This window comes from Oncorhynchus gorbuscha, linkage group LG12 (genome assembly GCF_021184085.1).
Source record: "Oncorhynchus gorbuscha isolate QuinsamMale2020 ecotype Even-year linkage group LG12, OgorEven_v1.0, whole genome shotgun sequence".
NCBI classification, from domain to species: domain Eukaryota; kingdom Metazoa; phylum Chordata; class Actinopteri; order Salmoniformes; family Salmonidae; genus Oncorhynchus; species Oncorhynchus gorbuscha.
Window position 1 is genome coordinate 48740447 of NC_060184.1, and position 24495 is coordinate 48764941.

General features: G+C 41.4%; 1 protein-coding gene and 1 pseudogene across 1 annotated transcript in view; both read right to left on the minus strand.

The window, feature by feature from the left end:
* LOC123991091 (acyl-CoA dehydrogenase family member 11-like) overlaps window positions 1-20670 on the minus strand; it is a 99003-nt gene extending 78333 nt beyond the window's left edge. The window contains exons 1-2 of the mRNA XM_046292293.1: window positions 20615-20670; window positions 1664-1779 (exon numbers count right to left, since the gene is read on the minus strand). Coding sequence (XP_046148249.1) covers window positions 1664-1696 — 33 coding nt within the window. The 5' untranslated portion in view covers window positions 1697-1779; window positions 20615-20670. The remainder of the gene's footprint in view (window positions 1-1663; window positions 1780-20614) is intronic.
* A 648-nt stretch (window positions 20671-21318) lies between these two features.
* The window catches only part of LOC123991097, a 57341-nt pseudogene continuing 54164 nt past the window's right edge, over window positions 21319-24495 (minus strand).

The window sequence follows — 24495 nt, forward strand, 5'->3', positions numbered from 1 at the left end:
GTCGGATGCCATGTTTGCCCTTAGTTTGAAGATGTTAGCCGGAGGCAGGTGTTTTTCCATCTCCTTAGCTATCATACTCAAATTCCAGAAAGTGGAGAGCAACACTTATGCAGTTTTACTATAAGATACATTTATTTTTAAAGCAGCGTTAGACAGGATTACCTAGATATATTGACCAGCTCAAATGGACAGACGCGTGCTGTACTCATCTCTCGGCATGTCCAGCCCATTCATTATCTCAGCCAATCATGGCTAGCGGGAAGGTTGCTAACTTTTTCTGTGGCTAAACCAACAAGGCTTGTAATTTAACAATTTTATTTGCATTTACTGTTGGCATACACATTTGTTATTAAGGCACATGAATGTTCACATGTTTGAGAAGCCATTTCTGCATCAAAACACATTTAGATTTAAAAAAAAAAAACGTTTACATTCACATGATTCTCCTGTGAAGTAGTGACCCGTGACATACTTAGTTTCCTGAAACGGGTCACAAATGAACACCTTTGTATATGTAAACAAAAAATACATGACATGCTCGCTCCATCCTGGTGGCACAGTGGACTAATTCCATGGATAGAGAATATAAGATCATAATTTTGAATCTCACTGATGTCATGACACAATAAAACAGAAATGTGTTCGCATGATTAATTCCTGAGCAAATTCATTTCCATGTTACACAGGCAGCCCAATTCTGATTTGTTTTTTCACTCATTGGTCTTTTCACCCCAGATCTTTTTCAGAGCTGATCTGATTGGTCAGATCACAATGAAAAAAATGTCTGCCTGTGTAAACGCAGCCCACGTGTCCTGTTTGTGCTTGGAGTTCAAAACGGTTCACCCAATCTAAGCTAACAGTCTTATTGAAACATGTTCTCAGAACATTATTTAATTACCTTCAAATATCCTATGATTCCTGTTCTCCGAAGGTTAATAAAACCTCCTAGGAAAACTTCCAGGGAACCATAGTAAAATGTTCTCAGAACCTCATCGCAACCAAATCATTTTTGTTCCAAGAATAGGCGTATTTTTCACTTCTGTTCTCAAAACATTTAAAAAACATACAATTTAACTGGTCAGGAAACATATTGCATCATTCCCAGAACCAATAGGAAACCAAAAGCGCACATTCCCTCAACTTCCAAGGAACCAAATGTGCTAGCTGGGATGTGACAATCAACCCACTGGGCACACATTGGTTGAATCAACGTTGTTTCCAAGTAATTTCAATGAAATTATGTTGAAACAATGTGGAATAGACGTTGAATTGACGACTGTGCCCAGTGTAAAATGTAACAACAGGGTTGTATTGATTAGTGCACACCATAGAAAAATGTATCAAAATAATTGTTTCTTATTGGACGAGATAGTTCCTCCCTGTTTCAATCCATTTTCTTCCACTTGGTACCTATTGAATACGACCCACATGTAATTTTGAGGGTTCAAGAAAGTTGTCACCAAATTCTCTGATCTAACATCATAACAATCACATATTGTTGTGGATCTACAGTGGTAAGTGTGTGTGTGTGTGTGTGTGTGTGTGTGTGTGTGTGTGTGTGTGTGTGTGTGTGTGTGTGTGTGTGTGTGTGTGTGTGTGTGTGTGTGTGTGTGTGTGTGTGTGTGTGTGTGTGTGTGTGTGTGTGTGTGTGTGTGAGACTCACTCCAGGTTGTTTAGGAGGTAGTGGAGGACGCATTGAAGGCTATAGTCTGCTGGGTCTTTACCTAGAATCATCTGCTCTAGCTGGAGGGCCTGCCGACGGATCAGAGTAAAGCCAAACTGCACAGAAAGAGACACACACACAGTCAATTCATTGTTAAAACATATACATTACACAACCAACCCCCCCCCCACACACACACACACACCGAAGCCATACTGCAGAGAAAGACACAGTCAATACACTATTCATGTATATGGCAATTCCACTGTGACAGAGTGATGCGGAGACTCAGATTTTCACTTTAAAATGAATGTAAAAAAAAAATGATTGCAAAGTTAAACCGTACAACTGTATCCACAACGACTACTTTGAACAATTTCCACTACACTTAAAGTGAAAAATCTGAGTCTCAGTATCACTCTGTACGGGATCAGTGTCCCTAAACCGGGACAAGAAACCTTGTATACAACAACCAACATTCAAATAAAATAAAATGTTATTGGTCACATACACATGGTTAGCAGATGTTAATGCGAGTGTAGCAAAATGCTTATGCTTCTAGTTCCGACAGTGCAGTAATATCTAATAAGTAATCTAACAATTCCACAACAACTACCTAATACACACAAATCTAAAGGGATGGAATAAGAATATGTATATAAATATATGGATGAGCGACGACCCGAGCGGCATAGGCAAGATGCAATAAATGGTATAAGATACAGTATATACATATGAGAATTATAATGTAAGATATGTGGCATTATTAAAGTGGTATTATTTAAAGTGAATAGTGATCCATATATTAAAGTGGCCAATGATTTGAGTTTGTATGTAGGCAGCAGCCTCTCTGTGTTAGTGATGACCTTGAGATAGAAGCTGTTTTTCAGTCTCTCGGTCCCAGCTTTGATGCACCTGTACTGAGCTCGCCTTCTGGGTGGTAGCGGGGTGAACATACAGTGGCTCTGGTCGTTGTTGTGCTTGATGATCTTTTTGGCCTTCCTGTGACATCGGGTGCTGTAGGTGTCCTCGAGGGCAGGTAGTTTGCTGCGTTGTGCAGGCCGCTTCACCCTCTGGAGAGCTTTACGGTTGAGGGTGGTGCAGTTGCCGTACCAGGCGGTGATACAGCCCGACAGGATTCTCTCTATTGTGCATCTGTAATAGGTTGTCCTGACAACCTGTCTTAGGTGACAAGCCACATTTCTTCAGCCTCCTGAGTTTGAAGAGGCGCCGTTGTGCTTTCTTCACCACGCTGTATGTGTGGGTGAACCATTTCAGTTCGTCTGTGATGTGTACGCCGAGGAAATTTACACCTTCTCCAGTACTGTCCCGTCGATGTGGTTAAGGGGGTGCTCCGTCTGCTGTTTTCTAAAGTCCACGATCATCTCCTTTGTTTTGTTTACATTGAGTGAGTGATAGAGGAATTCTAAATTCCTTTATGCTTTAATTGCCAAAACCAATTCGCACTCATTTCTAATTCATTAATGAATTGTAAGTTCAATAATTATGCATGAAGTAGATCGAGACCAGTCTTAAAAGCCAGGTAAAGAGCGTTTAATTCCAGAGAGTACTAAATGCTTACACACATTTCCACAGGTTATAAACTGAACATGACATTATCAGTTCTCCACCCTCTCTCCGATTCTCACAAGAACCCATTGTTTTAGGAATGGAACCTTTCCCAGACATTTCTTATCTGTCTGAAAAGCCATATAGCATCACTCCCCTTTTGACTTCCCAAGACACAGACAATTAATTCATTCTGCTTACATTTTCAGTAACAGCTTAACCAATAACTTTTACTTTTCATACCATAACATAATAGTATTAGAATAAATGGTTCTAATCAATAATGTATACATAATTAATCATCTTAACTACAATTTCCTCTAACAGTGAGACACACTCAGAGTGCCCTCACCTCCTCCCTGTAGGCTGTCTCGTCATTGTTGGTAATCAAGCCCACTACTGTTGTGTAGTCTGCAAACTTGATGATTGAGTTGGAGGCGTGCATGGCCATGCAGTCATGTGTGAACAGGGAGTACAGGAGGGAGCTGAGCACGCACCCTTGTGGGGCCCCAGTGTTGAGGATCAGAGAAGTGGAGATGTTGTTTCCTACCTTCACCACCTGGGGGGCGGCCCGGAGCGGGGTTGAGACCCAGTGCCTGAAGCTTAATGATGATCTTGGAGGGTACTATGGTGTTGAATGCTGAGCTGTAGTCAATGAACAGCATTGTTACATAGGTATTCCTCTTGTCCAGATGGGATAGGGCAGTGTGCAGTATGATGGCGATTGCATCGTCTGTTGACCTGTTGGTGTGGTTTGCAAACTGAAGTGGGTCTAGGATGGCAGGTAAGGTAGAGGTGATATGATCTTTGACTAGTCTCTCAAGGCACTTCATGATGACAGAAGTGAGTGCTACAGGGTGATAGTTATTTAGTTCAGTTATCTTTGCCTTCTTAGGTACAGGAACAATGGTGGCCATCCTGAAGCATGTGGGGACAGCAGACTGCGATAGGGAGTGATTGAATATGTCCGTAAATACACCAGCCAACAGGTCTGCAGATGCTCTGAGTACGCGGCAAGGGATACCGTCTGGTTCAGCAGCCTTGCGAAGATGAACACGTTTAAATGTCTTTTGGCTGAATCCTCACAGACCTCTTCTCAGTTTGTTGGCTTGCTCATACCTGTTAACAGATGACTTGTCAATCACAAAGCATTATTTCTTACAATACAGCATGCAGAGATGACAAATTCACTTGAAACCAACCCACACACCAGGGTTTCTATTAGTCAGTTATTATCAGATTTTGTCCCAAAAAATATATGAAAAGCCAATAAATAAAATGTGTAGTTGGCCAAATTGTCCGGGGATGCCCTGCTGCTGATGGGAAGTAGAAAGCGAGAGAGGAGCCTTGGCCTCGGCTACCGTTGATTGTGAACATGGAGGCCTTTCAGATTTTAGTAAAACGAAAGTTAGAGAGTATGTCTATAAGTGATTTGGCTGTAAGAGTTAAAAAAAATGTATTGGTTGCCTCGGTGCTGCACATTCATTCACCTTACACTAAAACCATGATTTGGTCAAACAGTAAAGTACACTATCCTCATGATCCCTGTAATAAAAGTGTCTGCCTGCCAGCCCCTGTACCTGTTTCGCTGGGGCCTGCTGCTGTGTCAAGTGAGCCACTCTCTCTCTCCTTTCCCGGGGGAAAAAATGCTCCCGGGGGAAAAAATGCTCCTAGGGAAAGAAAAGTGTTCTGATTGTATATCATTTGAATATCTAATTGCTGGGAAAACACAGCTATCCTGTTAGATACATGGAGAGAGGATGTTCTCAGCTTTCTGTAGTTGTACTTTGTATTGTTCAACCCACATTTTGAGCTCAATAGCAACTATTTTACAAACAAGATATTTAATATGGATTTGAGTGCATATTGTAGGCCTAATCAAAACATATATTATCATTAGATCATTAAAAAAAATATATATTAGATTAATACATGTCTACTATGAGTGCATACTATCTTTAGAGTTAGTGATCTAGCTAATGTGTTTTGAGTTCACTTCCTGATGTGGTGAATTAGCCCCAAATAATTGTGCCGATCATATTAGTGCACATAAAGAGGTTCATCTCCATTGAACAACAAAATTCGGAAAATTCAGGAGCCCTAGTTTAAACCGTAAAATATAACAACAATAGCATAATTATCCACCCAAAATGCATGACAATCACTGGACTGCGGTGCACATTTTGCACACAAAAATAGTTTTAATCACCACATGAAATTATGAAACAACGTATTTCTTCAATACCATGTCTGTAGTCTATTACACTTTTTAATAAAGCACTGTGAATTAAATCAGGGCGACCCAATCATGGGCTGGTGCCACCAACTTAAAAAATTAGTGCCACCAGGGGGAAATGTTCACCTGGAGCCTTGCTACAAGGGAAATGTCCTCCATATCGACAACTTTTAATATTGTACTGGACAAAGATAAGAAGAATATTGGCAAGGCCAAATACAGGCTACTGTGCAACTCGCTATTAGGATGCACTTTTAGAACTCAATTTATTGGAACTTAATTGATTTCTTGTATTTGTAAACATTTGTTTCATCAATATTATTATTGTATGTCATTGTTGTTATTATAGACCTATTTATTAATCTAAACCATTTCTTTAAATATGCTAAACGGGTTTTGTGAAGGTTTAAACCCGTTCGCAAGTGGTTTCTTTCATTCTGTTGGTGGTTTCTTTCATTCTGTTGAGCCATTTTCTTTGGGCAAATTAAGTTCCAGCTGTAATGTTGTGTTTTCTGCAATATAATATTCTGCTTGTTTTTTTCCCTATAAACAGTGCCTTGACTTACTTTTTATATTACCCTAATAAAGTTTAGTAACTTTTGTGAAGGTTTGGTTTGGTGTGGTGTGGTGTGGTGTGGCTATATTACACTGCAGGCCTTATGATATGAATGCAGTGCACACCAGCGTGCTCCAACTGACTCTGACAGTTGAACTTGAGGGAAGGAAGAATGCTTTAGGCCTACCAGAGTTACTCCTATACTATAACAATATAATGCTTATCTTAAAATATATATATCCTACTAGAAAATGTACGAATTAGCATTCTTCTGTATGCCTATAGCCTATCTGTATAGCAGACACAATTATTAATTAATTATACAACACATTTTCCAAAAAGTAGTAGCATTAGTCACGTAAACACAGAAATAAACAAATGGCACATTGGATTCCTAATTTTAAAAATAAGTGGTGCTTTTCTTACAGAGGAGACAAAGTTAAAAATTATTACAAAAAAGACAAAATTACTATTATTTTTAAATCTTTTAAAAATATTAATATCATACAGTGGACACCTAAGCCTAAAGGCCTATGCAATGCCCTGGTGCATTTAGTGCTCAAATCTCTGACAGCTGAACCGTGAGGTGGACATTTATTGTTTTTGGGAAAGTAAAAACCAATAAAGGCTATAAAGTTGAGCATATGCTCCATAACGAAACACAAGGAATAGTGTTTTTGTAATTAGTTCTAGCCGTGTTGTAAGGACACGTAAATGTGCCATATTTGACCAATATCCCTCGTTTATTGACGGAACTGAGCTGCGTGGATGGATGGCCTAATGGGTTATGCACCCAATGCATATGGATGCCCCGTCAACCTGTCCTGACTGCACACACATACACACGTTAAATACACACCAACACTCAGTGTGTCGTCGAAGCGATGCAACTAATGCTATAACATACATTTACAGTGCATTCAGAAAGTATTCAGACCCCTTCCCCTTTTCCACATTTCGTTACATTACAGCCTTGTTCTAAAATTGATTAAATACATGTTTTCCCTCATCAATCTACACAAAATAACCCATAATGACAGAGTAAAAACAGGTTTAGTTTTTTTGCAAATGTGTTTTTTAAAATTTTAATTTAAGAAATGCCGTATGTACAGAAGTATTCAGACCCTTTACTCAGTGCTTTGTTGAAACACCTTTGAATCTTCTTGGGTATGACGCTACAAGTTTGGCACACCTGTCTTCGGGAAATAATGGAAAATTAAATATATTCTACAAGAACCAATATCAGGCCCTAAAAACACAATGCTATGGAACAAAGCACCTATAAATTGGCTCACATGGAAAACTAAAGGCATAGAACCTGTAAATTACTAGGTAACAGGAAATACATTTATTTCCATGGCATAATTAAAAAGCAATTTTGGACTGATATTTTCAATATATGCAAACTTAAAAGTTACACATCACAACATTTTGATTTGAAATATTTTGGACATCAGTGCAACCTTGAGGTAATCTTCTTTGAGTCAGAAAAGAATGTTCATTTGATAGCAAAGATATACAAAACCTTGCAGAGAGCGTATTGGAACGAAGACTTAAAAATAACTGATGTTAGCACAAGATGGAGGGAATGTTGGAGCACAACTAATGAAATCACAGTTAAAGAAAATGTACGCTTAATCCACTATAAACTAATATATAGAATGTAGTATACAAGAGACAAAATTCACCAATTCTACAGCACAACGGCATGTCTTAAGTGTCAAACTAGCAATGACTCAATAATCCATGCTTTCTGGGAATGCTATCAAGTCCAAAGGTTATGGGTGGACCTAGAAAGTTGTCTGTCAGCAGCATTACAATGTAAACATACTTTTAATCCGTCTGTCTGCATATTGGAAGACATGGCATATGGGAGTGTAGTGATATACCCAATGGGCAGGATGATTCTCTTCTCATCACTCATCTTGAAAAAAACGTATAATATCAACTTGGAAATCAATCAATCGGCCATCCTTAACACAATGGAAAAATCAAATGATTTATGATTGAAATATTGAGTTGTCATGGGCGACTGAGAAACATAAAAGTTACAACGCGGCAATCAATAATGCAGGCACTGGGGATGGGGGTGTGAGCATGCTGGTCTGGGCAGAGGATATGTAGTCATTGTTTGTGTGTGTATGTTTGTATTCGGTGTGGGAAAAATAATATGCATTCTTTGGGGGGGTGGGGGTGTATGTACGTTACTCAAGGTGATTTGGCCTTTTTTTAACCACTGAATTTAACAGTAATTTTGATCCAGATGGATGGATTATTTTAAATATGTTGTTGGACAATGAACAGATATGGCTTATTAACCTATACGTCCCAAATAATGACGGCCCAAAATATACACTACCGTTCAAAATCTTGGGGTCACTTAGAAATGTCCTTGTTTTTGAAAGAAAAGCACATTTTATGGCCATTAAAATAACATCAAATTGATCAGAAATACAGTGTAGACATTCTTAATGTTGTAAATGACTATTGTAGCTGAAAACGGCTGATGTTTTATGGAATATCTACATAGGCGTACAGAGGCCCATTATCAGCAACCATCACTCCTGTGTTCCAATGGCAAGTTGTGTTAGCTAATCCAAGTTAATCATTTTAAAAGGCTAATTGATCATTAGAAAACCCAATTTTTCCAATGATGTTTTCACAAATATGTTAGCAAAGCTCTTATTTTGAAACTGTTGTGTTCCTATGCACCCCTATTGGCCATTGAAAGGGACATCAACCAGACTCCTTTTTCTATGTATTCCCTAAGGTGTCTACAGCATTTTGACGTAGTTTCACGCCTTTATGTTGAAGAATGAGCGTAAACGACTACATTGCGTAAGTGGCCAGCTGAGGGCTCTCAGAGTGATTCTTGTGTAAAAGACAGAGGTAGTAATTTTTCCTCTCGCTCCTACTGAAAAGCCAATTGTCCCGGTTGATATATTATCGAATAGATATTTGAAAAATACCTTGAGGATTGATTATAAAAAACGTTTACCATGTTTCTGTCTATATTATGGATATAATTTTGATTTTTTTTTCCCGCCGTTGTCGTGACCGCTATTTCCGGTGGATTTCACAACATAATGTGACAAACAAACAGAGGTATTTTGGGTATAAGAATAATCTTTATGGAACAAAAAGGAACATTTGCTGTCTGAAACATCCGAAGATCAAAGGTAAACGGTTAATTTGATTGCTTTTCTGATTTTCGTGACCAAGCTTCCTGCTGCTAGCTGGACATAATGCTATGCTAGGCTATCGATAAACTTACACAAACGCTTGTCTTGCTTTGGCTGTAAAGCATAATTTCAAAATCTGAGATGACAGGGTGATTAACAAAAGGATAAGCTGTGTTTTGCTATATTTCACTTGTGATTTCATGAATATGAATATTTTTCAGTAAGATTATTTGGCCGTTGCGCTATGCTAATTAGTGTAGTTGATGACAATTCTCCCGGATCTGGGATGGGTAGTTCCAAGATTAAGTAAACTTTTCAGCAATTAGGGTTATTTCTGTCCATTCAGGATTTTTTTTTATATAACTTGAATTGCAATATTAGTTTCTCAATTTAACTGCATTGAAATACTGGTTAACCTGTTTACTCCTACCCCCTACTTTTTCGAACATTCTGTTAAAAATCGCGCAACATTTCAGCGCCCTGCTGCTCATGCTAGGAATATAGTATATGCATATGATTAGTATGTGTGGATAGAAAACACTCAGACGTTTATAAAACTGGTTAAATCACGGCTGTGACTATAACAGAACGTGCGTTTAATCGAAAAGCGCAGGAAAATCTGATCACTGAAAATTTGAAAATATATCAATGCGCCACTTGCATGTATTGTCTATGGGAAAGCAAATTACCTGGAGCCGAGATTGCAATTCCTACAGCTTCCACACAATGTCAACAGTCTTGTCATTTGCCTAGGCTTTGTTTCTTGGTCAAACGAAGAAGAGACAGCCCATTTCTTCAGGTCTCAGACCGGATATTTTGGTTGAGATTTACCCAGACATTATTTCCAGACGTACCCCTATAGAATATACATCGCCTCGTGATCAATTTGATCGCTTATTGACGTTTACTAATACCTAAAGTTGCATTACAAAAGTATTTCGAAGTGTTTTGTGAAAGTTTAAAAAATGACGTTACAAGACGCTATTTTTTTTTTGTTTATCACACAGTCTTCATAGATCGATATCTAGGCTATATATGGACCGATTTAATCGAAAAAAAGACCCAATAGTGATTATGGGACATCTAGGAGTGCCAACAAAGAAGATGGTCAAAGGTAATGAATGTTTTATATTTTATTTGTGCGCTTTGTGTAGCGCCGACTATGCTAATTATTTTGTTTACGTCCCCTGCGGGTCTTTTGGGGTGTTACATGCTATCAGATATTAGCTTCTCATGCTTTCGCCGAAAAGCATTTTAAAAATCTGACTTGTTGCCTGGATTCACAACGAGTGTAGCTTTAATTCAATACCCTGCATGTGTATTTTAATGAACGTTTGCGTTTTAACTAGTACTATTAGCATTTAGCGTAGTGCATTTGCATTTCCAGATGTCTAGATGGGACGCCTGCGTGTCAGGTAGGAACAAGAGGTTAAGGGAATTGCTACACTCATTCCTATGTGACTCTGCAGGTGTGGAGACTGCCAGAGGACCGGACAACAGGCCCTCCGATTTGACACACCGAACTCTATCAGAGAAGTACTTGGTGAACCAGGCGAAGCAATCATTTGAGAAACCAAGGCTATCGAGTCTGCCGATGAGAATGCGGTGATTGACAGAGTCGAAGCCTTGGCCAGATCAATGAATACGGCTGCACAGTATTGTTTCTTATCGATGGCGGTTAAGATATCGTTTAGGATCTTGAGCATGGCTGAGATGCACCTATGACCAGCTCTGAAACCAGATTGCATAGCAGAGAAGGTACGGTGGGATTCGAAATGGTCGGTAATCTGTTTGTTGACTTGGCTTTCGAAGACCTTTGAAAGGTAGGGTAGGATAGTTATTGGTCTGTAGCAGTTTGGGTCATGAGTGTCCCCCCGGCCTCCCGGGTGGCACAGTGGTTAAGGGCGAAGTACTGCAGCGCCAGCTGTGCCATCAGAGTCCCTGGGTTCGCGCCCAGGCTCTGTCGTAACCGGCCGCGACTGGGAGGTCCGTGGGGCGACGCACAATTGGCCTAGCGTCGTCCGGGTTAGGGAGGGCTTGGACGGTAGGGATGTCCTTGTCTCATCGCGCACCAGCGACTCCTGTGGCGGGCTGGGCGCAGTGAGCGCTAACCAAGGTTGCCAGGTACACGGTGTTTCCTCCGGCACATTGGTGTGGCTGGCTTCCGGGTTGGATGTGCGCTGTGTTAAGAAGCAGTACGGCTGGTTGGGTTGTGTATTGGAGGACGCATGACTTTCAACCTTTGTCTCTCCCGAGCCCGTACGGGAGTTGTAGCGATGAGACAAGATAGTAGCTACTACAACAATTGGATACCACGAAAAAGGGGTAAAACATTTTTTTAAACACACAAAAAAAGAGGGGGGATGACCGCAGCTGCTTTCCAATCTTTGGGAATTTCAGATGACACGAAAGAGACTAATTCAACATTTTCGGCAGATCATTTCCAGATTGTCTAGCCCGGCTGATTTTTCGGGGTCCAGATTTTGCAGCTCTTTCAGAACATCAGTTGACTGGATATGGGAGAAGGAGAAATGGGAAAGGCTTGAGCGAGTTGCTGTGGGGGGGTGCAGTGCTTTTGACTGGGGTAGGGGTTATTGAAATTCTTAATTATAGTGGATTTATCGGTGGTGACAGTGTTTCCTATCCTCAATGCAGTGGGCAGCTGGGAGGAGGTGTTCTTATTCTCCATGGACTTTACACTGTCCCAGAATTTTTTTTAGTTTGTGTTGCAGGAAGAAAATTTCTGCTTGAAAAAGCTAACCTTGGCTTTTCTAACTGCCTGTGTATATTGATTTCTAGCTTCCCTGAAAAGCATATCACGGGGGCTGTTCGATGCTTATGCAGAACGGGCCATAGGATGTTTTTGTGTTGGTTAAGGGCAGTCAGGTCTGGAGAGAACCAGGGGCTATATCTGTTCCTGGTTCTAAATTTCTTGAACGGGGCATGCTTATTTAAGATGGCGAGGAAGGCATTTTTTAAATAACCAGGCATCCTCTACTGACGGGATGAGGTCAATATCCTTACAGGATACCCCGGTCAGGTCAATTAGAAAGGCCTGCTCGCTGAAGTGTTTCAGGGAGTGTTTGACAGTGATGAGTGGAGGTCGTTTGACCGCTGACCCATTACAGATGCAGGCAATGAAGCAGTGAAGTTGAAGTTGGACCTTGAAGTTGGTTGCCAACTGCCAGATAAATGCCAAAGAAGAAGAAGCCTGAAGGAGGAGAGATTACTAGAAACAAACATGCTTTACCCTTTTATCTGTGGATTAGATGATGACCCTGTGCAATTCAGGTAAAATAACTACCCAATGTTTGTATCTCGGGACAAAGTAGCTATCAACAGCAAGCTAGCTAGCTAAATTGCCATAAATGTCTAATGCTTTTCGACCTGTCCCCAAATTAATTTAGTTGACTCAGAGTTTGTTTTGATATTTCAAACTGCGTGTCCTGACTGCGTCTGGTGTGGCTGGATAAAATCAACATGTGTTGAAAGCACACGCGAGCGGTCTGTTCAGCATGTAACTGCTCAACAGCTATCGAAAGTATTCCAGAAGAATTTAGAAAGAAAAACACAATCCAAGTACAAAAGAGCATAGAAAAATCAAATCAAATCAAATTTTATTTGTCACATACACATGGTTAGCAGATGTTAATGCGAGTGTAGCGAAATGCTTGTGCTTCTAGTTCCGACAATGCAGTGATAACCAACAAGTAATCTAACTAACTACTGTCTTATACACAGTGTAAGGGGATAAAGAATATGTACATAAGGATATATGAATGAGTGATGGTACAGGGCAGCATACAGTAGATGGTATCGAGTACAGTATATACATATGAGATGAGTATGTAGACAAAGTAAACAAAGTGGCATTGTTAAAGTGGCTAGTGATGCATGTTACATAAGGATGCAGTCGATGATATAGAGTACAGTATATACGTATGCATATGAGATGAATAATGTAGGATAAGTAACATTATATAAGGTAGCATTGTTTAAAGTGGCTAGTGATATATTTACATCATTTCCCATCAATTCCCATTATTAAAGTGGCTGGAGTTGGGTCAGTGTCAATGTCAGTGTGTTGGCAGCAGCCACTCAATGTTAGTGGTGGCTGTTTAACAGTCTGATGGCCTTGAGATAGAAGCTGTTTTTCAGTCTCTCGGTCCCAGCTTTGATGCACCTGTACTGACCTCACCTTCTGGATGATAGCGGGGTGAACAGGCAGTGGCTCGGGTGGTTGATGTCCTTGATGATCTTTATGGCCTTCCTGTAACATCGGGTGGTGTAGGTGTCCTGGAGGGCAGGTAGTTTGCCCCCGGTGATGCGTTGTGCAGACCTCACTACCCTCTGGAGAGCCTTACGGTTGAGGACGGAGCAGTTGCCGTACCAGGCGGTGATACAGCCCGCCAGGATGCTCTCGATTGTGCATCTGTAGAAGTTTGTGAGTGCTTTTGGTGACAAGCCGAATTTCTTCAGCCTCCTGAGGTTGAAGAGGCGCTGCTGCGCCTTCTTCACGACGCTGTCAGTGTGAGTGGACCAATGCAGTTTGTCTGTGATGTGTATGCCGAGGAACTTAAAACTTGCTACCCTCTCCACTACTGTTCCATCGATGTGGATAGGGGGGTGTTCCCTCTGCTGTTTCCTGAAGTCCACAATCATCTCCTTAGTTTTGTTGACATTGAGTGTGAGGTTATTTTCCTGACACCACACTCCGAGGGCCCTCACCTCCTCCCTGTAGGCCGTCTCGTCGTTGTTGGTAATCAAGCCTACCACTGTTGTGTCGTCCGCAAACTTGATGATTGAGTTGGAGGCGTGCGTGGCCACGCAGTCGTGGGTGAACAGGGAGTACAGGAGAGGGCTCAGAACGCACCCTTGTGGGGCCCCCGTGTTGAGGATCAGCGGGGAGGAGATGTTGTTGCCTACCCTCACCACCTGGGGGCGGCCCGTCAGGAAGTCCAGTACCCAGTTGCACAGGGCGGGGTCGAGACCCAGGGTCTCGAGCTTGATGACTGGCTTGGAGGGTACTATGGTGTTGAATGCCGAGCTGTAGTTGATGAACAGCATTCTCACATAGGTATCCCTCTTGTCCAGGTGGGTTAGGGCAGTGTGCAGTGTGGCTGAGATTGCATCGTCTGTGGACCTATTTGGGCGGTAAGCAAGTTGGAGTGGGTCTAGGGTGTCAGGTAGGGTGGAGGTGATATGGTCCTTGACTAGTCTCTCAAAGCACTTCATGATGACGGAAGTGAGTGCTACGGGGCGGTAGTCGTTTAGCTCAGTTACCTTAGCTTTCTTGGGAACAGGAACAATGGTGGCTCTCTTGAAGCATGTGGGAACAGCAGATTGGTATAGGGATTGATTGAATATGTCCGTAAACACACCGGCCAGCTGGTCTGCGCATCCTGCGCATACTAGAAAGCATGCAGGTAAAAAGTACTGTATATATGAAATGTTTTATATGAGTATACACAGTACTGTAACTGTGTGGGGAAGTAGGATAAAGTAGAATAAGTGGACATTTAGAGATTGTTACGGTTTCATAAAGAGAAGCCTTAATAGACTTGAGATTTAAAGGTTAATGTCAAGCCCTGCGTGTTTTTATTCTCCAAAAGTCTCATGGAATGTAGGCCTATATTGAACACCACACACTGGCTACTAATGTAGGTTAAATGACAGAACAGCTATTTTCATGTTAAAATGTTATGGGATAGGCCTCTGGAGTGGTACAGCGGTCTAAGGCACTGACATCGCAGTGCTAGAGGCATCACTACAGATCAGGGTTTGATCCCAGGCTGTGTCGCAGCAGGCCATGCCCGGGAGACCCATGAGGCAGCACACAATTGGCCCAGCGTCGTCCGGGTAAGGAGAGGGTTTGGACGGCTGGGATGTTCTGTAAGGTGTTTTCTCCAACACATTGGTGCGGCTGGCTTCAGGGTTAAGTGTTCAGTGTGGCTTGTTGGGTCGTGTTTTGGAGGACGCGTGGCTCTCGATCTTCGCCTCTCCTGAGTCTGTACAGGAGTTGCAACAAAGGGACAAGATTTTAACTACCAATTGGGGAAAAAAAGGGGGAAAAAGTACACCCCAAATCTTTTTATGGGATGCATTTTCTCCATTGTGTTTGATGGTAGGTGACTCTGGTAGGCCTATATTATGATCAAATAGCCACAGTAACCTACATGGCCACTTAAAACTGTAATTTAAAGCGGGTACAACCTCAGTGTTCACAGTAAACGGGAGCTGGACATTGCACAGAATTTTCACAATGTCCAAGTTTGCGTTTAGCAGATGTGAAAAGAAGAGCTGGTTGACGAGGCCAACCAGCTCTTCTTATGTGGGGGAAAATGAAGGAGAATGCAACCTACAGTATCAATTTATAATCTTACTCTGCAAAATGCAGGGTTAACAGATTTAATCAAACAACAGAACTGTTGCTTGTTCTGTCTGTTTGCCGTCTTGCTTACTCCTACAGTCGTTTTCATACGTGACAATGGGAGTTGGCAAGACCACACAAACAGATCTGAGACCAGTGGGGTCTACTAAATAACAGGGTTTAAAATATATATATATATATTTTACCTTTATTTAACTAGGCAAGTCAGTTAAGAACAAATTCTTATTTTCAATGACGGTCTAGGAACAGTGGGTTTGTACCTTGTCAGTTCGGGGGTTTGAACTTGCAACCTTCCCAGTTACTAGTCCAACGCTCTAACTACTAGGCTACCCTGCCGCCCCGATAGAGATCTCTAAGTAATAAAATACAGATGGCACTTCTTAAAGCTTTTTTCACACAATAGCCTGCTGAATTTGCAAGATAACTTTCATTTTGATTTTGTAAAATGTGGCACTTACTCGCACATGGATTGATGTTTGAGCATCGTCTCAATTAAGAATTCAGCGTTCGACTAGCCTGGTGAGACATGCATGCGCAGTTACAAGCCTGCTAGAGTTTGAGGCCGGTCGGAAGAGCAATATCCACGGTCAGTGTGGATGAAGCCTGAGCTGGAATGTGAAGCTAACTGAAGCTGGCTAGCTTTATAAAAGCCTGAGTAGATCTAGCTTGCTCCGTAGTATACCACTCAGGCTAGAATTACTCTATTACAATCAAAGGTTCTAACTCAGCATACCCCTATTTTCCCTCAGCTCCTGTGGTTCCGGACTCCAACAATGCCCACCCATTATATTTGGAGTCTGATGTGCTAGGGATTTACTTCTTCAAATATGAGCTGGGCTCGGAGGGCTATGACTCTGGGACACACAACCGGAATGTGGATGTTGGAGGCCAGGAATACTGGAGGCTGGGTTTGACCTACGGAGCAATGGAAGGACCAGGTGACCAGCCAGACTGCTGTCTCTTGCACATACTTTAATGTTGTCAATGCTCAGTTCATGTTAGCAATCAACAATGTCAATGTTCGGGCGGTGCTTGGCGTTCGACGTCACCGGTCTTCTAGCCATCATTGATCCATTTTTCATTTTCCATTGGTTTTGTCTTGTCTTCCCACACCTGTTTTCAATCCAATTCATTACCTGTTGTGTATTTAACCCTGTTTTATTGTCAGTGTTGTTGTTTTTTGTTGTGTTGGTGCGCGACGGTTCCTCGTACCCATGTTTGTTTATGTCTGTACTTTTAGTGTTATGGCGCATGTTCCGTGGACATTTATTAAAATACTCCATTTACACTCCATTTTGACTCTCCTGCGCCTGACTTCCCTGCCACCTATACACACGACGCTGACAAACAAAAAGATACACAAACTAGCCTACCTAGAGAAAGGGGAAGTAATCATGCCGTTCTTGTTTCTTTATTCAGCTCTGATGATGGGGATTCATTTCTTGCAGTCTTCTTTGGAGATTATTTTGACCTCCTTTGCATATGGAATACAGTACCGAATTAACGTATGAAGTTAAGACAATAGACAATCTTACATTTGTCAACACTTATAAACAGATATATTATTTGAACAACATAGCAGGAGCTAAGTGGCCCAGGCTCTGCTATTAAAATGACCTAAAGAGAAGTGGCTTGATATGTTTTTATCAGGAATTGGGCTTTATATGACCTGATAAATACATTTTCCTTTGTCAATCTTTTTAGGCCTCTCCTGCTCTGTGTTGTTTGAGAGCATTCCTTTAAACCAAAGGAGAGAAGTGCTCACTGGATGAAGACATAAGGAGGCTTTTCATTTGGAAGAAATACAGTTTGTTTTCTGGCATCTTTTTAACGGATACTTAGTAAACCCACTTGAACTATTTGGGAGAAAGCAATGTCATGAGTTTTTCATTCATTTTGGATAAAAAAAAAAAGTAATAATATGACCAGTGCATTCACTTTTTCCCACATTTTGTTGTTACAGCCTTATTCTAAAGTTGATTCAATACATTTTCTCCTCATCAATCTACACACAATTCTCCATAATGACAAAGTGAAAACAGGTTTTTAGACATTTTGCAAATGTATTAAAAATATAAAAACAGAAAATTATTCACACTCTTTGCTATGAGACTCGAAATTGGGGTCAGGTGCATCCAGTTTCCATTGACCATCCTTTAGATGTTTGTACAACTTCATTGGAGTCAACCTGTGGTAGATTCAATTGATTAAACATGATTTGGAAAGGCACACACACACAAACACACCTGTAAATATAAGGTCCCACAGTTGACAGTGCATGTCAAAGCAAAATCTAAGCCATGCATGTCAAAGCAAAATCTAAGACATGAGGTCGAAGGAATTGCCTCCATCATAATTAAATGTAAGAAGTTTGGAACCTACTAAGTTTCTACCTAGAGCTGGCCGTCCGGCCAAACTGAGCACTCGGGGAGAAAGGCCTTGGTCAGGGAAGGTGACCAAGAACCGGATGGTCACTATACAGAGCTTCAGCCATCTCTACAGCATTCCACCAATCAGGCCTTCATGGTAGAGTGGCCAGACGGAAGCCACTCCTCAGTAAAAAGCACATGACTGCCCCCAGGAGGAGACCTGGCACCATTCCTACGGTGAAGCATGGTGGTGGCAGCATCACGCTGTGGGGATGTTTTTCAGTGGCAGGGACTAGGAGACTAGTCAGAATCGAGGGAAAGTTGAACAAAGCAAAGTATAGAGAGATCCTTGATGAAAACCTGCTCAGGACCTCAGACTGGGGCGAAGGTTCACCTTCCAACAGGGCAACGACCCTAAGCACACAGCCAAGACAATGCAGGAGTGGATTCGTGAGAAGTCTCTGAATGTCCCTGAGTGGCCCAGCCAGAGCCCAGACTTGAACCCGATCAAACATCTCTGGAGGGACCTGAAAATAGCTGTACAGCGACGCTCCCCATCCAACCTGACAGAGATTGAGAGGATCTGCAGACGAGAATGGGAGAATCTCCCCAAATGCATGTGCCAAGCTTATAGCGTCATACCCAAGAAGAATCAAAGCTGTAATCGCGCCAAAGGTGCTTCAGGCACGGCGGCCACGAATACCAGGATGTAAAAAGCTAGCAAAAATGATGTTCTCGCAGTGGGAGGCTTTGGCGTGTAAGCCATGTCTCTCCTCCTCAATGTAGTTCATAATTGGGCTCTTAGCCTATAGGACATAACAAAGACACAAAGTCAAGACACTAGTCTACAGAGGTGTGAGATTGAGATCTCTGCAGTTGCTACTAGTGACTTGTGAAGGACTGTTGCACATCACTGTGGTTTCATTTGTGGGGTCTAGAGGACCGTTTCAGCACACACCTATGGTCTAGAGGATTTTAACAGAATAACCCATGGCTGTTTCTCAAATGGCACCCTATTGCCTATGTAGTGTACTACTTCTGACCAGAGTGGGATAGGGTGCCATTTGGGAACCACACCGCGTGATTTCTATAGCATCAACAAGTTTACTGTAGGGAGGTAGATATGGTGTTTCTTAGGAACAAGGAAATGCCAAATATAGTCTTCCAGTAGCCAACACAGATCAGGGTGGTTATCAGCAAAGAACTAAGTGAGAACTATGAGAAGGAACTGATCCAAATGATGGCCATTATCAGTAATGGTAACCCATACATGAAAATGAACAGTCATTTCTACCATATTAAATACCAAAAGGTTATTGAGCGCAATGCCATAGAGGAACTATTTTTGGTAGTCTGAAGAACCATACATGGGTTGGTTCTTTGAAGAACCGTACAGCAATTCATAACCTAGAATGTTTTGGCCACCCAGGACCGGAGTTGAATGGCCCTCCTGTAGGGTTTTAAAGGCTTATTTGTATATTTACCAGGGTGCCATTTGAGTGAATCTTTTAGTTACCAGTACCACCCATGACTTTGTTTGCTAGTGACAGTGACATGGTTGTTGCATTCATATATTATTAGTCATGTGCATTTCACCAAGTGAAAATGTTGCCATTCAAATTCAATTCTTTAAGACAATATATAATTCATTGACCTCAAACCCGTAGTTCTGAGGCTGCATCAGGGCTGCAAATCACATTATGCTGGCTCGCAAAGTGATGTGTAATGCCTATTGGAATCCAGCCAGAGTGGGGCGATCTGACATTTGACATGTTTATTCAACTGCAACCTGCATTCAGAAAGACTTCCCTAACCTGGCAGTCAAAGACATGGGAATACCTTCAACATGTAAACTGGAACAAGTAATGGGTACAATAAGTCCTCAATAAAAGATTGGAATAGTTTAGAAAAATGTACGTTACTTATAGTTGAGTAGCATAAGATTGATTGATGAATCAACCAAATGTACATGCAAAAACATCGATATTGAAACAAAACAATTCTAAACCTACACGAGAGAATGCTGAGAAATATGATAATGCTGGGAGTCGTTTTGCTTCAACTCTGGTTAATTACACAAACACTGGGGTTATTTTACAACACTGAGTTTAAACCTTTAGTGTTGATTTAATTCCTGAATCAACACTAGAATGCTACATTGGATAATGTATGGTGTTCTCTCACTTTTCCCAGTTCATTTAAATCAATTTAATGGGGCAATCTGCAGTTCAAACAATAACAAAGTGTCAACCCTGTCACTGATTTGGTAAACAGCTGAGGGCTGGTGAAATATAACCACTCTCATATTCCTAGACAGAAGCTATGGACTGACCAACCATGAGATCAAAATTATAGTTTTACCAGTTTTGAGGCCATACAGTGTTGGTTTCCAATGACATTGTTTACAAAATGTATATAGTGGGTTCTTGATTGGTTAAGACAGTTGAACTAAGCTCATGAGTTACATTCTTCAAGTGAGTATATACCATTCATTTAAAAGTCTAAAAAAATGTATGCATCAACTGCAGACTGCCCCTTTAAACTTGAAATTTAAATCAAATTAACATAATTTCTTACCTTAAATGAAAGTTGATCATATATGAGTAACAGTAAAGAATAGTATATAACCACTTTAATACATAACTTACCAGTAGGCCCTTTTCCTTCAAGGGGTAATGCTGGATCTCTCCTTTTCAATGGATTACAGACACATTCAAGTGGTGTTGGTTGTTGCAGACTGGGATAAGAGTAGTTCTGTTGTTTCTACTCTTTAGAGATGTATTCTCATAGGTTAACTTCCTCTTACACAGTTTTCACACCCTCAAAGCATGGGTCACTTTCCAGACTGACCACAATGCAGACGTGGCATTGCATCAACCAATGGTTACGTGCCACTTCATTGATTGCGTAGTCAAGCATCTGGGGTGGCAGGTTAGCCTAGTGGTTAGCGCGTTGGACTAGTAACCGGAACCGGTTCAAATCCCTGTGCTGACAAGGTACAAATCTGTCGTTCTGCCCCTGAACAGGCAGTTAACCCACTGTTCCTAGGCAGTCATTGAAAATAAGAATTTGTTCTTAACTGACTTGCCTAGTTAAATAAAGGTAAAAATTCAAAAATCTTATGATGTGGTTAACTGATACGATAAACACCTTTGCAAGGGTTTTGAGATCTGGCTCGCATCTGCAACTTAGTCAGCCTGGAAGGCAGCCATTATGTGGCCCGGACACTCACTGACACCTCCTGGTCAAGTAAATGTAATGAATCTGTTAATACAGAGTTCAATTATGCTTGGTACATGGTTGAAACTGTGTGCAGAGTTGAGAGCAGAACAGGAGAGGAACTCAACGTGACTAGAACTTAAATGCATTACAAGCATGCAGACCTTTATTGTTTTTAGTCCAACACAATTCTTTACCTTTTTACGTAGTATGGTTTAAAGCTTTACAAAAATGAGAGCAAACCAAATATTTACAAAATCTATCTGTGCAAACATAATTCTTCTTTTAACATGAATCACTCTCCTAAAGTATCTTAAAAGGCATGCATACAAATAAACTTTGGTATGTTAACAAAACTACTCAAGGTTCTTATTAGAAGCATTTATGTACACTTGCGAGAGCATTTTGTGAATTTCTTTTGTTTTTAGTACTGTATACATTTAGACATCGATAAACATCAACGTAGGAAACATAGACCTCCAGTCAAGCTATTGAAGGTAAAGACGTCAGCCATCAATCACACCTTGAGTGTATGTGTTGAGTTTCCACTTGATATGTCATGATTACAGTAAAACAGTCAGGAAATGACATAACTTTGGCAAGTAGGCACAATAACTACAGAAATAACTGATAAATCTCATAAATCTCCTAAAAAAATACATTGGCAGTGCATGGATAACTATATGAGAAAATAGTCTTAGCAAAATAGAAGTCAGGTCAATGCAATTCCACTTTAAACGTCTGTATACTTACAGTATACATTCATAAAAGGCATTTACAAGGGCTATACTGAATGAGAACACAAGAAATAGTGTAAGATGAAGATATACTATGGCTATCCAGTCTCTGGTTTTCAAAAATAAAACTTTTTTTTTAACACGGTAATAGTGATTGTACATCAACTGTATTTTCTTAGATAGTCAGAAAAATCTTATTTTTTAAATTTTATTTTTTAAATCTTTAAAATCATTTCCTCAGTACTCTAATACACCTTTTTAAAATCCAGGATTCAAGTTCAAAGCATCAGCCAAAGGAAAATGCAACTTAAAACGAAGTCAAAGCATCAGTGTGAGAATGCCAGTGACAAATCAAATTGAAATATGAATGGTTGGGGAAGTGCATCCATTACCCTTTTTTACAACAAAATACAAACCAATAAACAACAGAATAAATCTAGCTCCTAAGAGGGGGGGAGAGAGAGAGAGAGAGAGTAGTAACCCAAACAGGGCTACTGTATTAAGTGGAGTCCTTGGCTGCTGTGGCGGTTGGGATGCAGGATTTGCCGCTGCTGCCATTCTGGGGCCTGTAGCTGGTGAAGCTGGGGGTGTGTATGGTGCGGATGCTCTTCACACCGGGGCCCAACGGGGTGGGCGACAGAGGGGAGGGGGAGGAGGAGGAGAAGGAAGAGGAGGGTGCTCGGCCGTTTTGAGTCTGCGAGGAGAACGAGAGAGCTTTACCTGTGTGAGAGGGCTTGGGGAGTTTGAGGGAGGAACCGTTAGAGAGGGAGGGGATGTGGGAAGAGGTGGGGAGGGCTGAGCCAGGGTGGCGGGGGGCGTGAGGGGACGGGATGGAGGACTTGGTGGTGTGGGGGAGGAAGAGGAGGAGTTGGAAGAGGGGAAAAGGGTAATAGGGTTAGTAGCATCTGAGTTTGGAGCAGACTGGGAGGAGCTGCCTTTAGCAGAGCTAGGATAAAAAGCAGGAATTTTAGAGGCAGGTATAGTAGGGGAAGTAGTTTTATGACCCTCCCCTGCTCTTTTAGCGCTTCCGTTAGCCTGCAAACAGAGATGCCAGAACAAAGACTGGTTGTCAAAATGGGAACTGGTTATTAAAGTAACACATGTAAATGTAAAAAAAGGCAAGACAACATTGACTTAAAGTTATAGACAAGAGACGATCACAAAAACAAACATTGCTACTAAGAGAACTAAAAGACACACAAAAGGCTCAAACTAGCTACAGTATGTATTTTTACTGGGTTACTTGAGGTAACTGAGAAACACACTGTTAATTAAAAAGGAGAAAGAAAATATTGAAAGGATGGAAGGAGGGATTGAGATGGGGGAGGGGCACTGCTTGGTGATGCCTGTGTGTTAAGAGTGATTGTCAAGCTGTCTGAGAGGTGGAGACAAAAACCGAGGGAAAAACCAGAGATACATCTTGGTTGGGGAGGAAAGAGGAGTATGTTAGATACAAGAGGGGATATTTTGGAGGGTAAGAAAGATAAAAGTGCAAATCTGGAGAAGTAAGGGTGAATATTCCACTGACTGGTACTGCAAGTGCAATGGGGAGAGGTGGGTGGTAGAAGAGCATCCTTCAAAGGAGGGCCGGAGGCAGCCTGGTGGAACCAGCCTGATTGCTGCATTCACACCATTCTGTTTAACTGGAATATAATGGTGAACGCTGCGATCAGGCTAGTTCCAGCAGGCTTGAAGGGAGGGGTATTAAAGTGTGGTTTAGTAGCTGTTGCGTTGTGAAAATAAAGGAGACTGTGTGGGTTTAATAGAGGTGCATTGTGGGCAAGGAGGGAGTGTGGCTAAGGAGAAATATTGGTTTAGTAAAGCATCCTGAGGTTGGTTGGCAACACTGTTTAGGAACTCAGCTGTGATGGAAACTGGGGAGGTGATGGAGAACTCAGTCGATGACAGGATGCATCTGGAATATTTTTCTTTCTTTCTCTTTTCTTTTTTTCCTCTTTCTCGTAACCAACACATTAAAAGCCGCCATGAGCAGTGTGGACCATGCAGAAGCATACAGTGATGTTATAAGGGTAACAGTCAAGAGTCAAACATGCCTTTCAGTCAGAGCAGATTGAGAGAACATAAACAGAAGCCAAAATGTCCACCTCAACCCCATTTAAACAAAACACTTCAACTCTCGCAGCTTTGGTTGTTTTTATATTTTGTCCCTTAACACAGGTCTCTTGTTTTCTACACCCTGTTCACTATACAAGTTTGTTCCCTCAAGTCCCTATGGTCCCTGGTAAGGTCCTATAGTAAAACTACCTGTCGGAACTGCCTCTGAGCGCTGTCCTGTAGCTTTTGCTGTTTTCCTGCTTTGTCAGGAGTAGTCCCTGGCGACTGCCTGGACTTCGCAGACATGGGCACTGGCATCCGACTAGATGGGGAAGCGACACTGGTTGCGTTCTGCAAGAGGATCCAAACGAAACAAAACAAGAAAGAAAATAAAAGAAAGAAAAAAACAGAACACCATATTGGAGGTATGACAAACTGATAGAAGCAAGGCAATGACAGGTCACAAACCTGTTCGTTCAAGGTTACCACTAACCGTTAAAAGCTTAACACCAGTAAGA